Source organism: Passer domesticus, chromosome 25, assembly GCF_036417665.1.
Source record: "Passer domesticus isolate bPasDom1 chromosome 25, bPasDom1.hap1, whole genome shotgun sequence".
In the NCBI taxonomy this organism is placed as follows: Eukaryota; Metazoa; Chordata; class Aves; order Passeriformes; family Passeridae; genus Passer; species Passer domesticus.
This window is the reverse complement of record NC_087498.1, coordinates 2,122,840-2,144,789: the sequence shown is the minus strand read 5'-3', so window position 1 is coordinate 2,144,789 and position 21,950 is coordinate 2,122,840. Positions and strand designations below refer to the sequence as shown.

General features: G+C 52.2%; 1 protein-coding gene across 1 annotated transcript; it reads left to right on the top strand.

Annotated features, from left to right (window-relative positions):
* The first annotated feature begins 1,845 nt into the window (after positions 1-1,845).
* Positions 1,846-20,231, top strand: LOC135286006 (potassium voltage-gated channel subfamily A member 3-like). The gene is made up of 2 exons (XM_064398862.1): positions 1,846-5,318; positions 14,418-20,231. Exon 1 carries the CDS (start codon positions 2,037-2,039, stop codon positions 3,789-3,791), a length of 1,755 nt encoding a protein of 584 aa, XP_064254932.1. The 5' UTR covers positions 1,846-2,036; the 3' UTR covers positions 3,792-5,318; positions 14,418-20,231.
* The last annotated feature ends 1,719 nt before the right edge of the window (positions 20,232-21,950 follow it).

Below are 21,950 nucleotides of genomic sequence, written 5' to 3'. Positions count from 1 at the left end.
GGGATGAGCCAGACAAGTTTTTAGCTGCTACACATATATATGTGGTGAAGGGATGATGGTTATTTCATTTTCATGAAAATAAAGCCTTAGACTTGTGCATGAACTGTTGCTTACAGGAATTTTCCCCAACTGACAGGCAATAAGGGGAGCTCAGGGGTTAATGGTGCTCCAGGGCTTTGCTTCCTGCCTTGTCTGGGTTTTGGGGTGTCTGGGAGATGCTGTGGGATGGGAGGGAGGAGTGGATGCTGTCACTGGGAGCATGGTGCTGGTTAGCACCACAAACTGCTACAGGAATGGTGGGGGACCAACTTTCCAAGTCCCTTCTCCCAGGAGACCCACACCATCAAGAAAAACAGGTGTTAAAATTGGGGCTTAAAGCCAAGGATGGAAGTGGAAACAAGCGACTTGTGTCCAAGTCTGGGGTGGTGTGACATGGCCTGGAGACAGCTCTCCTTGTGTGGGGGCATGGGTGAGCATCCACCTTTCCACGCACACCTTGCTGGGACCCATTTCCTCAGGAATCCTCCCGGGTTTCTGGTGGCAGAGGGTGTTTCCCCTCTGTCAGCAAAGAGCTGGGTGGGCTCAGCTCAGCCAGGCTCCATCCTCACTCTTCATCTGCCAGAGTCTGGAGTCGGCTCTTGCACCAATATTTATTGTTGTTCCCTTCCCAGATCTGGGTATTTTGGACAGCTTGTTTCTGTTTTAAAGTATAAATAAGTTTGATCTTTTCATCTGTTGTTCTCCCTACCTTCTGGAGGCTGTGCTGGTTAAAAATAACTGGGTTGATGAGCTCAAGTGGGGATGGTGGAGGGTTTTTAACCCCCATCATGGCAGGACCATCCATCTGGCTCTAGAAGGGAACATTGGCTCCCTCCTGTCCTCTCCCCAGCCCTCATGACTGAGCCTTTGGTCCCGTACAAGGTGGAATGGGATGAGCTTTAAAATCCCTTTCAACCCAAACCATTCCATTACTTTTTTTCCCAAGCTGGGAGCTCCCTGAATTGCCTAAACCCCCGTGGCTGGGGGTTAAAGCATTTCAGCTATTGCAGGGGGTTGGAAAAATGGGGATTGGGGGGAGACCTGGGAGTGCTGAGATCAGAGGTTGTCCCTGATGCTCACCTCCTGGGGATGGGGTGTTTCCCAGCTCTGTGCTCCTGCAGAGGAGGTTTTTGCCTGTAAAAGTCCCTTTTGCTCACAATTGAACTATTTGCTAAATACCAATTGAAGACAGAAAAAAAGAAAGAAAAAGAAATATAAGGGTTTTGGCTTTCTTGATGGAAAGTCTGAAATGCAGGTTTGGGTTCAGCCTGGAACCTCCTTGGTACAGGGCTGGCTCAGCTTTGCTTCTGGGTTTATTTTGGTGGGGGAAGCACACGCACACACACACGTGTGCACCCACACTCATGGACACACACACATGCACACGCTCTCCTAGACAGAGAAAAACAATCCCCAGCCTAACCCAGACGCTGATTCAAAACAACTGTTGGGTCTGGCCACGCTGTCGGCTTTCCACTGCCCACAGCCTCCCACCGTGTGAAACCGTAGCTGAAAACCAACAGGCAGACGCCAAAATCACAGTCGAAATTGCATTCCACCTGGGGAAGGGCAGAAAAACTCTTTCTAGGCAGCGGTTCTGCCAGGAAAAGCCCCTCTCCCCGCCTGCAGCCCGCGGAGCAGCAGAGGATGCTCCCGGGAGGAGACTGAAGCCCCTGGCGCTGCCTGGGGGTGGATGGGGCTCCCCCAAGCAGGGGCAGGGGAGGGGGTGCCCGAGGCTGGCGGGGGGCTGCGGGGCAGGGCCGGGGGGCTGGTGGGTGTCTCCGGGAGCGGTGACTGAGCGAGGCGGTGCCAGGGCTGGGGGCGGATTTTTTGAGAAGAGCCTCAGCTCTTCAGAGCAGCGGCAGCCGCTGGAGGAGTTGGGCGGCTGTTGCTCCCTCTCCGCCCGGAGGAGGAGGAAGAGGAGGAAGAAGAGGCTTCGGCTGCCGCCTCTCGGATCCCCCCCCTCCCCCCCCCTTCCCCTTCCGCCCCACACCTTTATGGACGAGCGCCGGAGCTTGCTCTACTCTCCGGCCGCCTCCTCCGCCGGCCGGCAGCCGCGGGGCGGCTCGAGCAGCAGCCACCACAACCTGGGCTACACCGAGCAGCTGCCCCCCGCCGCCCCCCAGCCGGGCCCCGAGCAGCACGAGGAAGAGGGCGAAGAAGGCGAGGAAGGCAGCATGACCGTGGTGGGAGGCGGCGGCGGCGGAGACCCTTTGCTGGAGGAGCCCCAGCATCCTCCTGCGCTGCTCGGGGGGGAGCGCTACGATCAGCCCCCGGCGCCGGCCCTGCCCGCCGGGCAGCCCGCGGGCGCTGGGGAGCACGAGTGCTGCGAGCGCGTGGTGATCAACATCTCGGGGCTGCGCTTCGAGACCCAGCTCAAGACCCTGGCACAGTTCCCCGAGACGCTGCTGGGGGACCCCCGCAAGAGGATGCGCTACTTCGACCCCCTCCGCAATGAGTATTTTTTCGACCGTAACCGTCCCAGCTTCGACGCCATCCTCTACTACTACCAGTCGGGCGGGCGCATCCGGCGTCCCGTCAATGTCCCCATCGACATCTTCTCCGAGGAGATCCGCTTCTACCAGCTGGGGGAGGAGGCCATGGAGAAGTTTCGGGAGGATGAGGGTTTCATTCGGGAGGAGCAGCGGCCGCTTCCCGAGAAGGAGTTTCAGCGCCAGGTGTGGCTCCTCTTCGAGTACCCCGAGAGCTCTGGGCCGGCCCGAGGCATTGCCATTGTCTCTGTCCTGGTCATCCTTATCTCTATTGTCATCTTCTGTCTGGAGACCCTGCCTGAATTCAGGGATGATCATGACTATGAGGGAACTGGGGGAACCTTCGGGACAGGCAGCGGCCCTCTCCCACCTGATGTCTTCACCAACTCCTCATCCTCGCCTACTTCCATGGTGTCATCCTTCACCGACCCTTTCTTTGTGGTGGAGACTTTGTGCATCATCTGGTTCTCCTTTGAGCTGCTGGTCCGTTTCTTTGCCTGCCCCAGCAAGGCCACCTTCTCCAAGAACATCATGAACATCATTGACATTGTGGCCATCATCCCCTACTTCATCACCCTGGGCACGGAGCTGGCTGAGCGGCAAGGCAACGGCCAGCAAGCCATGTCCTTGGCCATCCTCAGAGTCATCCGCCTCGTCAGGGTCTTCCGCATCTTCAAGCTCTCCCGGCACTCCAAGGGGCTGCAGATCCTGGGGCAGACCCTCAAGGCCAGCATGAGGGAGCTGGGCCTGCTCATCTTCTTCCTCTTCATCGGCGTCATCCTCTTCTCCAGCGCCGTTTACTTCGCGGAAGCCGACGACCCCAGCTCGGGGTTCAGTAGCATCCCCGATGCCTTCTGGTGGGCCGTGGTCACCATGACCACCGTGGGCTACGGGGACATGCACCCCATCACCATTGGGGGCAAGATCGTGGGGTCTCTGTGCGCCATCGCGGGGGTGCTGACCATCGCCCTGCCCGTGCCCGTCATCGTCTCCAACTTCAACTACTTCTACCACCGGGAGACGGAGGGTGAGGAGCAAGCCCAGTACATGCACGTCGGGAGCTGCCAGCACCTCTCGTCCAGCGAGGAGATGAAGAAGGCTCGCAGCAATTCCACCCTCAGCAAGTCCGAGTACATGGTGATTGAGGAAGGGGGGATCAATCACAGTGCATTCAAACAGGCTGCCTTTAAAGCAGGCAACTGCACGACCACAAACAATCCCAACTGTGTGAACATCAAAAAGATCTTTACGGATGTTTAAAACAAACCCAAACCAAACGAACAGCAACCAAACCCGAGGATGCGGTAAAACAATACCAATAACAATACCAATAATGATGCAAAGTGACTGTGTGTCGGTGTTGTGTGGAACATGCACCATCGTCGGTCCTGTGTGTGCCCTCGTTTTTATACCTTTATTTTTTTAGATCCTTCCTTTCTAAAGATCCAAAAGTAAAAGGATTTAAAATTCTCTGAAGAAGAGGACAGCTAAAGGGTAAAGAGAAGGAAGATGAAGACAAACCACACTCACTGTCAAAACAGGTGTTTGTTCTGCAACGTGTTGCAGGGCTGCTTTGCTTTTTGGGCTTTTGGGGAACCTCTTGCTTTGCTCCTGAATTTCCCCCTCTTTCCCTAAGGGCAGTGTGTAGCCAATCTCCCTTCCATCACATAAAATTACTTGTTGGATTAACGAACTCGGACTGGGTGGAGGAGCGAGGAAAACATGAGGCAGAGTGTGCTGGGAGGGGGCTGGGAGGAAATAACCATTTAATTCTGCAGAGAGTCTCTGTTACCACATCGTTAAATGATGCTTAATATTGAAACGTGTGATGTGCCATTACGGGCACATCCCAGATTCCCCTTTTCTCCCCATTAGATCATTTATGAAATTCTAATCTGGTCAGAGACCGAGAGCAATCAATGCCGATTTATATAGAAAAAAACCTCCCTAAGCCTTCGTTTTCTATTCTGAACTCCCTTCCCCTGTAACCTGATGGAATTATTTCCTCCAATGTCACGCCTGTGGCCGTGCAGCAGGGATGTGTGCGGGAGGAGGGAGAGGAGAGGCAGACGGGAATATTTTCGGGAGCCGCCGGCGCAGGGAGCGATGTCGGCTCGGAGCAGGATCCACGCCGGGCTCCTCCTGTGGCTGGGAGCCTCCAACCCGCCCAGCCGCAGACAAAGGGATATTTCCTCCTCGTTTTGCAAAGCCTTTGGAGGAGATGCAGCCGCTTATCACCAGAAGATTAAAGTGGCGAACACGCCTTCCAGCGGAAGTCACTAATTCCGACCGGAGTGATGCAGTTGCCATGGTGACCATGGTTTCCTGGGAAACCCCCAAAGGTTGTCATGGCATCCCTTCTCTCTCCCATCCCCCTTGGTCCTTGCTCATCCCGCAAAAATCCTTTCCAGATGGTTCCAGCTCCTCCATCCCACAAGACATCGTGGCTCTGCACCCCCTTCGTGGTTCCTGTCCCGCTGCTCCTCCCGTGTGCCCAACAAAGCATCCACAGGCAATAAGCACCCCCAGATCCACCTGCCCCTCACCTTGGCAGTGAAATCTGGGGATGGAGGTTCATCCTGCTCCACCGAGAACGACCCCAAACCCAGTGGGAACTGGCACCGAGCAGCTGCCGGGAAGCTTGGCCAGGGAACCTCGGCAGCTTTGTGAAATAAGGGGGACAGTGAAAAATCAGGATTGAAAAATAACCAAAAATCCAGCTGGGAAAAATCACCGGCTTCATCTTCACGTGTATGCCAGGGGCCATGGGACATCTGACGGGATCAGGTGAGCTCTGCACGGGGGAGACTTCAGTGGAGTCAGTGTTGGTTTTTTTTAGACAAACCCCATGCTTTCCACTGCTTACTTTTATTCTCCAGCTTATCATGCCACTCTCGGGTATTTTTATACACGTTAGATAAAGTGGGATCACATCCTAGAGCTCCTCTGATTGTATTTGCTTTTTCGTGCTGTGGGAGGAGGAAAACCCTGCTGCTTCTCTGCAGCTGGATTGCCTCACTTCTGTGCTAAAAAGGTGATTTCAGTGGTTTAGTGCTCCCATCCAGCCCCTGCCACTGACACAGGCCAAAAGCAGCTTGGCCTCGAGAGCTTTGGCTCCAGCTCTGCTCAGTGTTGCTGGATTTTGGGTTAAAAAAAAAGCCAAATTCCTCTGAGGTAGCACATGGAACAGGCACGCTGTTAAAAACCTACAGCAAAGAAATTTGGCCCTGACCTGTGCAAGTCACACCTTTCCCAAGGCTGTGGAGAGGGGGCCTTGTCCCGAGAGATGCTGGCCATGCCAAAATTGCAGTTTAGCTGGGATTTTCCCCTGACTCAGAAGGATCTAGATGGTTTGTAGCACCCTCCCTTAGCCACAGTCAATAAACCCAAGAAAAATATCAGAGCCCCTCCTTGGCTGCTGGGGTGTGATGGTTTTATTGGAGCTACCAGAGTTTTCATAGCTGAGGGTGCAAGAGATGATCTTTATAAGGGAGATGCTCTGGAACATCATGGGAAGTTACAAACCTGAGATTCCTTGTCCAGGACAAGTGGGATTCCTTGTCTGGGGTAACTGGGAACACCTCAGTGTGCCTTTTCACCAGGCTGCCAGTGGGCTGAAATGTCATTTCTGCCTACAAGCTCTCACTTTTTATTGTAATTCTCTTTTATTGTTATTAAATTTTATAGTTATTAAAGCTTTCCTACATGCCTATTCCTAAAAGGAGGGTCTGAGTTGAAGAGCAGTGGAAACATGGCACCCTGGAGAGTTTGCAGATGAGTTCTGGGCTGGTGATTTCCCCGTGGCAGCTGCACAGGGTAGGGAAGCCACATGTTCTTGAAATGGCACAGAACAATTTTCAGTTTCTCTGTCTTCTAAAATAAGCAGAGACCTTGCAGGCTGTTGGTTTGTTTTCCTGACTCCTCCCTGACTGATTTTGTAGGGGCAGAGTAGTTTCAAAGGGATTTTACTGACAGTAAAAGATGCTTTATGGGAGAGGTGACAAGGAAACCTCTTCACCTACTGGGCTAAAATGCAGTTTGGCTCTGGTAAAATTCCAGAATGGTTTGGGTGGGAAGAGACCTTAAGGATCATCCAGTCCCACCCCTGCCATGGGCAGGGACACTTTCCACTATCCCAGGTGGCTCCAAGCTCTGTCCAACCTGGCCTTGGACACTTCCAGGGATCCAGGGCCAGCCACAGCTGCTCTGGGCAAAAAATATCTAACTAAACTTCCCCTTTTTCACGTTCAGAAAAACACTTTCCAGTACTGAGTGGTATCACTGAAAGACAACAATTCTCTGCTGCTGCCTTTTAGATACACTCCCAAAGTGGAAGTGGAAAATTGGGAACATCCTTTGGATGTTCTGCCCTCTCTGCTGTCTCGTGGGTGCCATCCAGTGAGACAAAAGGAGCCACCTGGGCCACCTGCTCCAGTGGAAGGTGTCCCATGACAGGGAGCTGGAACTGGATGATCTTTAAGATCCGTTCCAACCCAAACCATTCAGTGACTGATAAATGCCTTCTGTTCCGTGGTCTGACAGCTCCTCTGGCACTGGCTGCTGCACACGTTGTGCCAGGAATTGGAGAGATCCCTGAAACCCTGGGCTCTCCACAGCCAGCTGTTGTTCAAGTGGCTCTGCTCGCCTGCTGTGTGCTCCATTAGGACAAGGCAGAGTTCCAGCAGCCACTGGGGAGCTCCAGAGGAGCCTGGGCTGTGCTGGGCTGGGCTGTCCCTGATGTGCTCAGAGGGGCAGCGTTAGGGGATTAGCATCAGCGTGAGGCCAAGGGCTCGCCCAGACCCGGCTGGTTACATTAAATGGAGGAAAGGGCATTAGCACGGGCTCTGGCTGATGCTTCCCAGCACCCCCAGAGCAGGGTCCCTGCAGCTCTGGGCAATCCCTGGTCTCCACAGCAATGCCCTCCCCACCCCTGTCCTTTGTGCCTGTCACCCGAGAGACACAGTGACACTGAGGGATGGGAGTGAGGATGGAAGAGGCAGCTCCCACCCCTGGCAGGCTGGAGCTGCCCGTGGATGCCTTCAGTTTATCACAGAGTCACAGAAAGGCTGGGGTTGAAAACAACCCTAAAGAACGTCTTGTTCCAACCCCCACAGAGGGCGCTGGGTGCTGTAGAGCCTTGCACCTCCTGTTTTCTCTTTTCACAGATTGCTGTCAGTCTCCCTGTCCCTCTGCCTGTGTTTTAGGACCTGCTCCCCTGTTTCAGCCCTGGATGCTTCCTTGAGACACGTCCCTGGTGCTGCGGGGTGCAGCAGCCGCAACCCTGGCCGCTCCACTTGGTGCTTTGACACCATCACCTTTTTCTCCTGCTTCTTTGCCCTCTTTTTTGTGTGTTTTTAGGCCTGAACGCCTTCAAAAGGTTCTGTTGTTCTGCAGCACAATAGATGCCCTTCGGGTGCCTGGGGTGGCCTGAGCAGAGCAGTATCCATCCCACCCCACGTGTGGACACAGACAAGCGCTGGAGAGATCTCTTTCCTCCAGGAGGGTTAAATTTCCTCCCAGGCAATTGTTCCTGCTCCATCCCTTGACAAAAGAAGTAGTTTTTGTTTTTAATCCCCCGTTTATGGACAATTAAGCAGCGGCAAAGGGCAGACAAGTGCTTTCCCCGGCAGGAGGAAGGAGCCAGCCGGGGTCATTGCTCCCAAGGGGTCTCCTGCAGGGATGTAGCACAAGGAAAGGGTGTTTGGCAGTGCTTGGCGTGTACGGGGAGTGTTGTGTGTAAAATCTGTTTAATTGTGTAGTTTGGAGCCCTCTCCTGCCAAGCTTTTAAAATATGCATATCTTGGTGCGAGCACACGGAGGCTCCACCGCCGCCGGAGGGAAGCAGGGCTCGGTTTTCCCTGTTTTTAAACGCTTTAGCAAACGATCTCTGGGCAGGCTGCAAACCTGGGAGTGCAAACAGTAAAAGATGCAGTCATTCAGTGCCTCAAATAGGGTTTAACTGTGCCTTATTTTGCCCTTTAGCCTCAGTTCTGTGTGTACCTGAAGGAGAGCTCAGTGCCCCGGCATCCCCCCTGCAAGGGCACTCATATGGGAGCAGGGAAAGAAAGGATTCCAGGATATTGTGTGATCTTTGTCATGGATTGCCTTTAAGGTCCCTTCCAGCCCAAAGCATGTGATGATTCGATGGTTACAGGGTGCTGTAGGCAGGGCCATACCCCTGGAATCCTCACTCCTCCGGAGCTGGTGCTGCTCCCCTGCGCCCTCCCTGCTCTGGGTCCCACCCTCAGCACGGCTGGGCCCTCGGCTCGGCTTTGGGGTCTTGTTCAGCTGCAGGATGTGTTAAGGGTGGGATGGTGATGCCTTTACCCGTTTCCCTGGGTGCTGTTTGCATGGCTGAGTGCAGGCCATGATGGGGGCAGGGTGGCATCAGCCCCGTGCCAGAGGTGGGCATCGAGCATGGAGGGATGGAGCTCTGTGCTTGTTTTTCTTGGAAACATTCCTGGGGCCGTGGCCATCACCACTTTGAGGAGGACACTTGGGGGATATTTTGGGTGTCCTGAGGTGCCTCATCCCAGCTGGGAATCACTTGTCCAGCAGTGGAGGGTGTTTGACCCATTTCAGGGGGTGGTGACTGTGGGTTTCTTAGGTCAGGAATGAGACTGGCACCAGGAGGAGGGTCCAGTCCCAGCTGTGCCCTAGGGCAGAGCCATCCCCTGGCAGGGACACAGCAGGGCCAGGGGATCCTGCAGAGGGGTCTCAGCCCCAGGGGATCCTGCAGAGGGGCCCCAGCCCCAGGGGATCCTGCAGAGGGGTCTCAGCCCCAGGGGATCCTGCAGAGGGGCCCCAGCCCCAGGGGATCCCTGCAGAGGGGTCCCAGCCCCAGGGGATCCTGCAGAGCAGCCCCAGGGGATCCTGCAGAGGGGCCCCAGCCCCAGGGGATCCTGCAGAGGGGTCTCAGCCCCAGGGGATCCTGCAGAGCAGCCCCAGGGGATCCTGCAGAGGGGCCCCAGCCCCAGGGGATCCTGCAGAGGGGTCTCAGCCCCAGGGGATCCTGCAGAGGGGCCCCAGCCCCAGGGGATTCTGCAGAGGGGTCTCAGCCCCAGGGGATCCCTGCAGAGGGGCCCCAGCCCCATCTCCCAGCCCCTCCCAGCTCTTGCTCCAGGTAAAACTCTGCTGGCCCCGCTGTGGTCGGGCCGGGGTGCAATGGAGAGCTGTCACTCCGTGCCTGGTGCAGGCTGGTGGCTGATGGTGCCCATCCCAGGGGTGTTTGTCCCTGCTTGTTGGCTGTTCCTGCTGGGAAGGCGTCAGGGCTCCTGCTCTTTGTCACTCGGTGAATCCAGTTTGTGCTCCTGAAAACCATCGTGTGTGTGGAAGAGGGATGTGTGTGCGGGGTGGAGCCCTTTTATCCCCGATTCTGGCAGAACTCCCCACAAACACAAACCCCGTGAGCCTCTCTGTGCTTTTCCTTCCACGACTGACGTGCTGCTCTGGCACCCGCAGGGCTCAGGCTCTGTCTGTGTCTCATCACCGCTCAGAGCCTGAATTTTCAGTGCTGAGGATGCTCGGCAGCAGGGCAGGGAAACCTCCCCGCATGAACATCCCCGCAGGGCACCGTCACTTTTCTCCTCCTTATGAACCAAGACACGCTCAAATAAATTAGAACATGTCTCCCATCTCCTTCAGCTCCTCACTGGAGCCGGGAGGAGCTGGAATGCTCCCTGCTCTTGCCTGTTCCCTGATGGCTCTGCACACTCATTGTGAGAGCCCCGGCTCAGCCGCACCGACGGCAGCAGGCGCTGCTGGGTTTGTTTAGGAATGATTCATTTCCTTGCGACTTGTGATTCCGATGCTTTTCTGAGCGTGCTGGAGCTCTGCTGCTTTGCTCCAGTGGTTGCACTTCATTTTTAGCTCTCTGAACATCCTGGCTGGGCGGGCTGGGCTTGGATGTGTGGCTTGTGGGGGAGATGAGCCCGGCCCCAGGACTGCTTCCAACCCCCTCTTCTCGCCCCAGCAAGGCTGCAAGGTGCAGTCAGGTTTATTTTGAGGCTGGCCAGCGCAGCTGCTTTGCTTTGCTTCCTGCAAAGCACGAGGAAAATCCTTTGGGGATTTTATCATGGTCTGCCCAGTGGTGGCAGCAGGATCAGGGCTTGCAGCAGGGTCTGTGCTTGGGGTGGTGCTCCACGGGAAGCTAAAGGCTGGGAGGGAGGATGGAGGGGATGAACACACACTTTGTGAAGTGTTTTCTGCGTGTGCAGAGGGCTCGGTTTGCTCTTGGGCTTGGTGCAAGGGAGGAGCTGTGCACAGAGAGGGTGGTGGGTGATGCTGTGCACTTCAGGGGCTTTGGGTTGGTACTCCAGGGAAATGTGTCCCTCTCCCACTGTGAGCACTGTGGGATTTGCTCCCTGGCTTTGGGCTCCTCCGTGCCTCAGTTTCCCCATCTGTAAATGGCACCGAGCAGCTTCAGGAGGAGTTTGCAATGAAACTCCTGGGGAAGGAAGAGGCAGTTTTGAAAGGTGGAGCAAGAAGTGAGGACTCCTCCAAAGGTTTTGTGGGATTCAGCTTCCTTGAGGCTGGGAAAGCCTGCAGACCCTGCCCTGGGTACACCAATAGTATCAATTATTTCCCTTGGCTAAAGGGAAGCCTGAGGTTTCACTCAGCTTCCCAATCTGCCAGCTCTGCCTTCAGCTCCCCATCAATGTCTTCTCTCCTGTGATTTCTTCACTCTTCATCTTCCCTTTCCCACCCTTCTGGCCCATTTCTCCTGAAATCTCTGTGAATTTAGGGTTGAGAACCCTCTTCTTCCTCCTTGCTGGTCTCTGCTTGGAGCTGCCACTGTGTCTCTGCAACAATTTAACTGTTGCATTGGGTCAGAAACCAGATATAAGAAATTTGGGCTTAAAAATGGCCCTGGCTGTCTGGAATTTGAGTTTTCAGGAGGGCTGAGGAAGGAGCTGCTGTGAACTGGATGTAGCATTGAAGGTTTTTCTACCTCTGCTTGTGCCTCGGTGGGTGCAGGTGCCTGAATGAATTCCACACTTTAAATCCCTCAGAATTAAGGCAGGAAATCTTCTTTCTGCAGCATCAGAAACAAGCCTGGGCTGTTCACTCCCAGGGCTGGACATTTTCAGGGATGTCTCTCCCATCTTGTTTGCAAGATGCCCTGAGAAAGCACAGGGAGCCCAAGGAGGAGCGAGTGAAGGATGTGATCTGGGTTCCTCACTTGAGACATCTCCTGGGAATTTTGCTTTATTGCTCTGTTTTCTTGCCCAACAGCCATGCAATTCCCTTGCAGGAGAGAATTACACAAGCACCTTTATCAGCCAAGTGTGAGACTCAGTCGGAGATATCAGTTAATTTGATAAGATCTGTTTTCTTAACAGAAAACCTGTGTTGATTAGCATCAATTAAATCTTCCTCTTTAATTCTGTATTAAGACTCTCAGCCATTCCAGCATATTGCTTGGGATCAGTGGCAGATGGCCAGACCCATCATTTTTGCAGGTCACTTTGTTTATCCCTTAAAAAATTGTCCCAAACAGGAGCTGTTTTCCAGTCTCCTGGAAGGACTCAGGAGATGCTCAGTACTTGCACTCCCAGGAGCTGTTTTGCCAGCTCTGAGTGTTTAGATGGAAGTTATTTGGCTCAGTCAATTTAAAAACATCTAATTTTTATGGCTTCTGTTTAATATCCTCTATTTCTCTTGGGATGGAGAGGATTTCCTCACCCCTGTACAACAGAAAGACATCTGGATCCCTTCAGGAGCTGGAGCAGTGATAGCTCCTGAATGCTCCTGACTTCTCACTCCCACTCACTGGATCCAGAGCAATAACACCATTGTTAGGCTCAGGATTTGGTGTTTCTTTCTTCACTGGCAAGGATACAGCTTGGATGGGCTCCAGGGTACCCCAAAGCACTGGACGATTTGCCTGGTGGGAATTAAAATTGTTATTTACCACTTCATCTGCAGAGCCCCAATTCCACCACCACCTTCTTGCCCAGTGGCATTTCCTGGGCTGAAGTTTCTGCTTGGGTCTAAGTTGTGTATTTATTTATTTATTTGCTGAGTGTGTAATGCTCCAGTGATCCTTGAGGATCCCGGCAGTTTGGAGCCCTTCCCAGCTGGCAGGTGGGAGGGGTTTAATCCCCCAGCAAGCCCAGTCCAATAAAGCAGAAAGCCCCTTTAGCTCTAAGCCCAGGAATGGCCCTGCTGGCACTTCAGGATAAGCTGGTGCTCCAACAACTGCCTGGGCTGAGATCCTTGCTCAGAGCACTGAGCCCCTCTGGAAGCTCATTTCCCAGTGCTGCACTGCCTCGCAGGGATCTTTGCTCCTGGCAGGAATTCCCATCTCTTTCCTTTCTCTGCTGGATTTTGGCATCCCTGTTCCTACATCCCCACATCCTCATCAACCCTGCACATGCATCCTCAGCCTCCCCATCATCATCATCCCTGCATCCTCATCTCCCCTGCAACTTCATCTCTGCAATTTCATCATAGCTGCATCATCATCCCTGCATCCTCATCATCCCTGCAACATTATCCTTGCAACTTCATCATAGCTACATCTTCATCATCCCTGCAACATCACCATCCCTACATCCTCATCATCCCTGCAAATGCATGCTCATCAACCCTGCAATCCCTGCATCCTCATTATCCCTACAACTTCATCCCTGTAACTTCATCTGCAATTTCATCACAGCTGCAACATCATTCTCCCTGCAGCCTTATCATCCCTGCAACATCAGCCCTGCAACATGATTATCCCTCATCCCCATTGTCCCTGCAACGTCTTCAGCCCTGCAACATCATCATTCCTGCATCCCCATTGTCCCTGCAACATCTTCCCTGCATCCTCGTTATCCCTGCATCCTCGTTATCCCTGCAACTTCATTCCCACATCCTCATGATTGCTGCAACTTCATCTCTGCCACATCTCCATCCCTGCACCCTGATGCCTGCAGCATCCAGAGGGAGGCTCTCTCCCTCCTCAGTGCATGGATCCCCCCTGGCACACCTCTATCCTGCCTCTCCCTTTGGGGAGCACAGGCTGATTTTGGGGCTGAGCTGGGACCAGGCAGGCCCTGGTGCCTTAGGCCGGGCACTGGGCTGGGACTGCAGCTCCTCCCCACCTTTCCCTCATCACCAGCTGCCAGTGAAGCACCCGGCTCAGACATCTGACCTGGGCAGCTGGGCTGCTCCAGCTGCCGTGGTGTGAAGTAAAGGCAGAACACAGATTTTTTGGTAGATGTGAGGGTTAAAAACAGTTGCATGAAATTTCTAGAAATTTCAGTGTCTCAAAGGCCGAGCAGAGCATCTCACTGTATTAAAACAGGAATCAGTCCCTGGAGTGTAGAGCTATGGATGCAATTCTGGCACTGCAGAAATTTTGGGGTTTTTTGAGCCCTTTGCTGGACACCCCCATCCCCACATCAAAATGGGATTTTGGGTTTGTGCTCTGTGGGAGTGACTCCACAGTCCAAGCTCTGGGAGTGGGATCAGCCCTGGCTCCTCCCAGCACCTGGACTGGATTTATAAAATCAACCAGTTGCTCAATATCTCATGAATTACATCAGCTCAGAACAAACTCAACTTGATTAAGATAAAAATCATGAGGAAAACCCACTTGGCACTAATTATTCTGGGTTTGGAACTTGCCATTAATGTAAGATAACAGTTAATAACAAGAATATTTTTAATGAATGTTTTCCCTATCTTTAGCTCAGTTTAGACTATGTGGCATCTAGTCCATTAAAGAATTTAATTAGCAAATTTTCATTTTTTATTTGTGGGAAATGAAGTTGGGAATTTGTCAGGAGGGACAACTTCTCTTCCACTTTACTTGCAAAAAATAGAACCTGTTGTTGTTTCTCAAAGCTGTTTTTGTTATTAAAAAAAATAAAAGAGGTTCTTTGCTTTGCTCCACAGATCACAGAAGAAGTTTTGAAATGAAGATCTTCAGGACTGTGTTGAGAAATAAAACATCTCCAAGGAAAGGACAAACATCCCCAACATCCCCAACATCCCAACACAGCGACCGACGCTGCCGTGGACCCCACTGACAGAGGGCCTGTCCTTCCCAGCTAAACCCAGCCCATATTTCATATATATATATTTATATATGGGATATTCCCCACTTTGTCTGTGTCCTCTAACAAGTGCATTATGTAGAAGGGAACATCTTTGGAGCCAGATTGTCTTCAACTCATGTGCAATATAACAGGACTGAGCAAAGCCAGGAGAAAGGAGGAGGAGAGGTAGAAGTCACTTGGACATTATTTCAGTGTTTTTTAATACTATTTTAAAAAATCTCTTGAAAGATGAAGTAACCAGAAGGAAATGTTAAGCAGAGCTGCTAAAACTCAGTCCAAGTGTTTTCTCGGGGTGGGAGGGAGTGGGGGGGAATTTGGTTGCTGTCTCTGTTCCCTGGTGAAGGCCACGGGCTGTTCTCAGCTCTTGGAGAATCATTCCTGTTCCATTTTTCTCACTTTCCTGGAAATGCCCTTTATAAGTAGCTCTGTGCTGTACCAAAGGCTGTGATTTACTTTAAGTCCTTATTTAGAAAGAAACATCTCTGCTGGTGCTGAGGAAAAGGGTGTCGAACAGTTGTGCCTTGCTATCAGAATCACTCCACAAAAAACTAAGGGAAAATTGGATTTCCAGGCTAGAAAAAGTCTAAAAACCCAGTTCTTGGCTGACCATGCTCCTGCTCCCTTTCATGAGAGCCTCTCTGCCTTGGTCTGCACTTCCACAGTACCCCAATTTTATAGTGCTGCCTTGCTAATTCTGTAATAATTGGGAATTCCATCCCTCCTTTGTCCACTGCTGTTTCATTTTGCACACTGAGGGTTTTGGTGGCAGATTTAGAGCTGTGGGTTACCCATATTGGGCTGGGAAGCTCTTAAAGCTGGGCTTTCTGTAACCTCACTGTGTTTCCTAGGACTGCACGGATCAATATTATTCTGGTGCCACAAGATAAATGGTCTGCAAAGGGATAAGTGATGTGCAAAGGGATAAATGCAAATGGCAGAGGGGTTGATGGTCTCTCCTGCTTCTGGCTCCCCCTTTTCCCCCTCCCCAGCCTCATCCACCCACTCATGCTGCCTCCATCCCAGCCTGGGGACTGAAACCCTCCCAGCTCAGCCTCCATCAGAGTGAAACTTGGAACAGCATTGGATTTAAGGGTGAAAATAATGTTGGAGAGACTCAGATGAGCCCAGGAACCTCTTTGTCTGCATTGCAATAATTCCTGGGAATGGTTTGGGAATGTTTATTTGGACTGGACAGAACCAAGGGAGCTGGAGCTTCCTCTGAAGCAGAGGCTGCTCAAGGAGAGGTAACAGGAACCAAAATTATTGTGTGTGAAACAGACCCAGGTACCTGGAAGGTGGAACAAGGACCACTCATCCAGAGGGAAGCACCAAAACCCGGATCCTTCCCCCCCAGAGGAGCTGTTTGCCTGCATTTCACACAGAGCATCCACAGGAGACACGAGGGGGATGCCTGGAGGCACAGCCCCAGGGAGGATGCACTGAAACCACCCCCTGGAAGCAAGGCTGGAGATGGGAAAACTCGGGAATGTACAAGGCAAAGCAGCCAACTGTCTGCACCACGTTTCTTGCAGAAGGGCTTTGAAGATGAATGAGAGCCTTGCAGAAAAACTTCAGCTGAAATTCGGGGTGAGAGATTCCCTTAATGCTGGGGAATGATGTGACTCTTGCAAGGAATGTGTCAGCTTTGGTGAGGTCGTGTTTATTTTGTTTGTTTTTTAAACATGGATAATTTCTTGGCTGGAATTCCTCCTCCTGCCACGGCAGGTGCATCTCTGCTGGTGGAGACTTTGTTCCTGGCAGAAGGGCTTGGGGGGCCCAAGCACAGAGATCTCCAGGGCTCTGCACAGGTGCAGGTTGGGCAGAATGGGCTGAGAGGGTGAAAAGAAGCAAAAGTGTTAAACCCAGCAGTTTTTGTCAATTTAATCATTTGGAGAATGAAGAGCAAATATGGATCTGGCTCTCAGCAGGACATTGCTCCTCTTGCATTTATTCTCAGCATGGAAGGAACCCCGTGGCTGCTGAAGCTGCGGGTAAATGGAGGAGACACGGCTGCTGCTGCTGGCACCTGGATTTACCACGGCTTTAACAGCACAGGGAGATTGGGATCGGGGACCAGGATTGCTGGAAGGCCTCATGGAGCAGGTCCCTGAGCCCACGGGGATGAGCAGGGGGTGCCGGGGATCCGCGGAGGTGAAACAACGCGCGGTGCGAAATCAACGCGGTGTGAAAGCAGCAGCACAAATTACAGCTAATTAGAGCAGTGGCTCTCATTAACTTGGTTTGGCCGTGCCCTGCCCGGGGGACAGCCCGTGGTGGGGGCGGGCACAGGGAGCTTCTCCACGGGATCTTCCAGCAAATTGCTCCTGAGATGCCCCGGCTGTGGCAGCGGCCAGGACCGCAGCGTTGGTGCCCTCCGGGTGTCCCCCTGTCCCGCAAGAGGAGCTGTGTCCCCTGCCTGTCTCACCCCAGCACTGAAATGAATTATTGCTCGGGCCATCAAATCTCAGAGGCCTTAAACGACCCCTTTAAAAAGACCAGGAAAAGTGCCCGGTGTTTGGGGTGAGGGCTGGAATTCCCAAGCGCTCCTCCCCATTGCCGCGGAGGGAGCTGCTGGCAGGCTGGGGGAGATGGAGCTGGCCCTTTTTTGGGACATCTCACCTCCCAAACCCCTAAGGAGCTGTGAAACACATTTGTTTGCAGCCTCCCTGCAGCGTGACAGGTTCTCCGTGTGCTCTTGAGCCTGCAAAGGAGACTGAACAAAGCTTTAGCAGCTCAGAAATGGTGAGAGACTGACCCCAAACCCATTTTCCACCGCCCTGATGGATTTGGGCTGCCAACAGCCAAACCCCCACGAAAGGAGGGGGACCCCAGGCTGCCCACACAGGTAAGAGCACATTAACAGGAGGAGAATTGATTTTCTGGATTGAAGCACAGACTGGATCTTGGGAAGCCCTGGTCCCAAAGGTGTTATATTTAGTTTCTTTTGGAACATGATCTAGTAGCCCTTAAAATGAGGGATAGAATGTATCAGTACTAAAGTTATTTTTATTTTTCACCAGTCTTACAGAGAGCTTTTTTATGGTGTGTGTGTTTGTATGTGTGTGTGTGTCTGTAACATAATTATACCTCGTCTGTTTTCAGTAGCCACTTGTTACGACATCTCTCTGCTAGGGCTCAAAACTGTATTTTGATTATTAAAGTGGTGGGAAAACCCGTCCCCACCTCCCAACCATCTCACACTGATGACAATCTTGCCAAATGCCACCTCTCCTCGGTGTTGTACATTCTGGCGCTGACGTCGCTCCGTGCTCTCGGGTTCCTCGTGCTTGGTCGCTGAGCCAGCTGGGTGTCAATGTGCTTTTCCACAATAATTGAGAGTTTGATAGTCTCTAGCTGTCAGTCCAGTGTATCAATCTGTGTTGCCACCACCCTGAGCCCAGCCTGGTGCGTGTTGCTGATAACCATCGTGCCGGGACAGCCATGGCAGCGGGAGCGCAGGGCCGCGCTTGGCAAGGGAAGACAAATTAAAAATGTATCCAGTCGATTAAAAAAACAAAAAAAGGGAGCGATTTAATGATGGCTGACATCAAGAGAAGATCCAAAAAATAGCGTGCTTTGATTCCCATAATCATCCCAAGGCAGGCTGCTCATCTTTATTCATAGCCCTTCAAAGCTGTGCTCCGAGACGCCGGAGCAGCTCGGAGCTGTCGTGCTCAGACAGAGCTCTTTAGATGCTGAACACGCACCAACCCTTCCCCTTTTAATTTTAGGGTGCAATTAAAGTGATGAGAGCTCTGCTGTGGGCTCCGTGCTGGCAGAGAGGCAGGAAAAGCGGATCTGGGGAGCTGGGCTGGCGTGGGGTCACGTAAAGCCGCTTCTTTAATGACATGTTTTAAGCTGGTTTAAGAAAGCAGCAAAATTAGAAAGCAAAAGATCTCCAAAAGTGTTTTAGGACACTAACGAAGGCTCAGGGGACACAGCACAGGGACAGGGCTTAGCAGTGAGGCTGGAATGGGCTGTTGGAGGCACTGAGGGGGTACTGGGAAGCTGCTCTGCCTGCTGGATTTGGGGGAAAAGTCAGGATTTGGTGAGGCCCTGGCACAGGGTGCCCCATCCCTGGCAGTGTCCAAGGCCAGGCTGGATGGAGCTTGGAGTAGTCTGGGATAGTGGAAGGTGTCCCTGCCCATGGAAACAGGATGAGCTGCCCTTTCCAGCCCAAAGCACTCTGGGATTCTATCAATTTGTGATTCTGTGATTCGTGCAGTCCCACCCCAGCCTCCAGCCCCTTTCCACAGGCAAACCCCTGCAGGACTGACATCTCAGAACCCAGCCTCGAGCATGCTGGAGGCTTCATTGCCTCACACACTTGGGTGTTTTCTGAGCCAGCTGTTCAAACGCTGTTATTGCTACTGAATCCTTTTAAAATTAAGGAATTTCTGAGACGGAGTTTTTCTTCCCTGAGTGCTCCCCACTCTCCTGCATTGCACAAATCCAGCTGGAAGTCTGTCTCTCAACCTGAGATTAAAGCCAAGTAGCAGCTCTGGGTGAATTAAATTGCACATTCTAATCTCCATATTTCCCACCAGCCTCTGATACAGGTAAATTATGTTTCTTTTTCCCATTTTTCCTGCTTGGTCCACAATGATGCCATTAGTGCACCAGTAAAGGGAATGGCCTGAGATTGTTCTGAGTGGTGTTGTCCTTAACACATCTCTGACCATTGCAAGGCCAGGCACTGCTGCTGGGTTTTAATGCAGAATTCCTGTTCCAGAGGATGATTTCACAGCAGGGACAATTTGTGTGGCAACACCCAAGTCATGGATAGAGCTGGAATGGTGAATCAAAAGGTGTTAAGTGGAAATGTAGTCAGGAAGTGCCTGAAATATTGGAATTTTAATGGAAAACTGTGTTGGCTGCCATTGGTGCACTGAAGTTAGACCTGATTTTCCCAAGTGCTCAGGTGTTGCAGGAAAATCACCCTTGCTGCTGGAGGTCAGGGACTCATGGCTGAATTTGGCACCTTGCAAGGAGATCAGGCTCTTAATTCATCACCTGAGACCAAAATGTGGCAAAAGGGAGGCTTTGCATCGTCCTCCAGCACAGCAGCAGCTCGTGTTTCTTAATTTCCCATCCTTTACTATGCAACTGATTTTCATGGAATCTTCCCAGGATGGAGATGGCTGGATATAGTTTTGACTTTGCTTTCCTTCCTTCACATGTGCAAGTGGGTAATGCAGAAATGTTTCCATGACTGTCTCACCTGGGGCATGCACCGGGTCTATGAACAGTGAAATATTGGGAAATTCTGTGTCAGTCTGAACTTGTCTGTAAATCTTGACTAACCAGTGCCACAGGAGCGATGCAATTTTGAACTGGAGATGTTAATGCAGTCTTGTTACTCTGAGTTCATTTTAAATTCTGGTTTTGCCAGTGAGCTGTGTTGCAACTGTTTAAAACTTGGTTTTTTTATACCAGTCTGATGCTAAAACCAGCTGCTGCATCCCCTTGTCCTGGTGACTCCACCATGGTGTGGGCCTTGTGTTCAATTTCTGGTTAAAAAAAAGTGATTTTTTTTCAGTTGCGTGATTTTTTTTTACCTGATGTTGAATTTATTTTTAAATTTTTTTCTCTCATTAGAACTTGAAACTGTTCTTTCATACGCGAAGTTCAATAAAACGGCTGAACTGCAGCGTGGTGGTGTGTGATACTGAAGGGGGTGAACAGGAGACGTTGGGATGGAAAGGGTGGTGTGAGGATGAGGTTTGAGGAGTGTCCCCTAACGTCAACTCATTTTTCAGGATTAAATAATCTGAAATTTAATGCCATTCACAGGAATCAAATTTACCCTGCTGGAGAAATAAAATCCTGGGTAAAACCTGCACATTCCCAGCATCCCACCCAGCCACCTGGACTGAGGAAGCTCCAGGCAAAGCCTTAAAATTTTGATGATGTGTCACAAGAAGGGACATCACCGATGGTGCTTGGGCACACGAGTGCAGGAGGAGGGGTTTGACCCATCTGCTCTGATCCCAGGTGGGAATCCTGCAAAAGGACATCAGAAGCTCATTTGAAAACCTTGTTCTTGGCTTCAAACCACATCTGTGGGCTTTATCCAAAAGTGAATGTGGCCAAAGAGTGCAAAAGTTTTGGTTTAGGTTTTTGGTTGCCTTAGAAATATTGAAGTTGTTTCTCCTGTGTTGCCTGGAGAAGCTGTGACTGCCCCATCCAAGGCCAGGCTGGAGAAACCTGGGCTGGTGGAAGGTGATTTCACCCATGGCAGAGGGTGAAAGATGAGGAGATTAAAGGTCTCTCCCCACCCAAACCATTCCAAGATTCCATGGTTGATGATTCCATGATAAAATGACTTGAGCTGTGCCTCCAAGTGCTGCTCTGCTGGGTCCCAGGGCCAGAGGTCCCAGGCTGCTGCAAGGGGATTTTATTTTTGTGCTCACTGAGCCAGGAGCACGACTGTTATCCAAAGTGACTTGGCTATTTTTGCAAATCCCAGTTCTGGGACTGAAATCCAGTAGGAAATCCTGCAAGAGGCTTCAGGTGCTGAGCTGGGGGCTCAGGACTGGGAGCAGAGCAGCACCACGTGTGCCCAGAGCCACCCTGGACAGGATCACCCCAGGGGAATTCAGCAGCCTCCAGAGATGGAGAACCTCAAATTCCTGAACTGTACAAATCCTGTCGGCCTCAGGAATTGTGATAGGGACAGAGAAGTTCCTAGGAAAGCAGCACTGAGAGCTGGAACTGATCTGTGTGGTTTCTGCTCTCCAGGTTTGCTGTGGCACCAGCTCTGCTGGGGGAAGGTGATCCATGGTGAGCAAAGTCAGCTCCAGCTCAGGAACTCCCAAATGCTCTCAGTGTGGCTGTGCTGGATGGTCTCACAGTAACTCCTGGCTGCTGTGGGTGCAGGGCAGGTTTGGGGCTGGCTCAGGGGCTCTCTGAGGTGGGTTTTAGCAGCTCTTGCTGTTTCATCCTCTGCTGTGACATTGATCTCTGTATCAGCTGCCTGAAGGGTCCTGGTGTCTCCAGCTGCAGGTTCTGGTTGATGTGTGATTGCCTGGGGGTGCTGAACATCTGGGATGAACCAGGATGTGGCAAACCCTGAGATGCAGCTGGGGCACGAATGGCACCAGCCAAAACCAGCCCCAGCCAGAATGGCCAGGCCTGGCACGTGGGATTGCTGGGGGAGCCACAGGAAACCTCCCGCACCACACTGCTGAGTGGAGGGCAGTGATCCCAGCCCATCCAGGAGGAACCTTGGCCTCCCCAGCCCCTGTGGGCTCTGCAGGGTGTCCAGCCCTTTCCTGGGGTGATCAGTGTGTGCACTGATGGAGCTGCAAGGGGCCAGGGCGTGGTCAGGGCCAGCAGCTCCTCTGCCCAGAGCTGGGCTGTATTTGCC

Bases quoted from the DNA above. Each gene is read 5' to 3' on its own strand.
- LOC135286006 (XM_064398862.1), top strand. From the start codon at position 2,037: ATGGACGAGCGCCGGAGCTTGCTCTACTCTCCGGCCGCCTCCTCCGCC.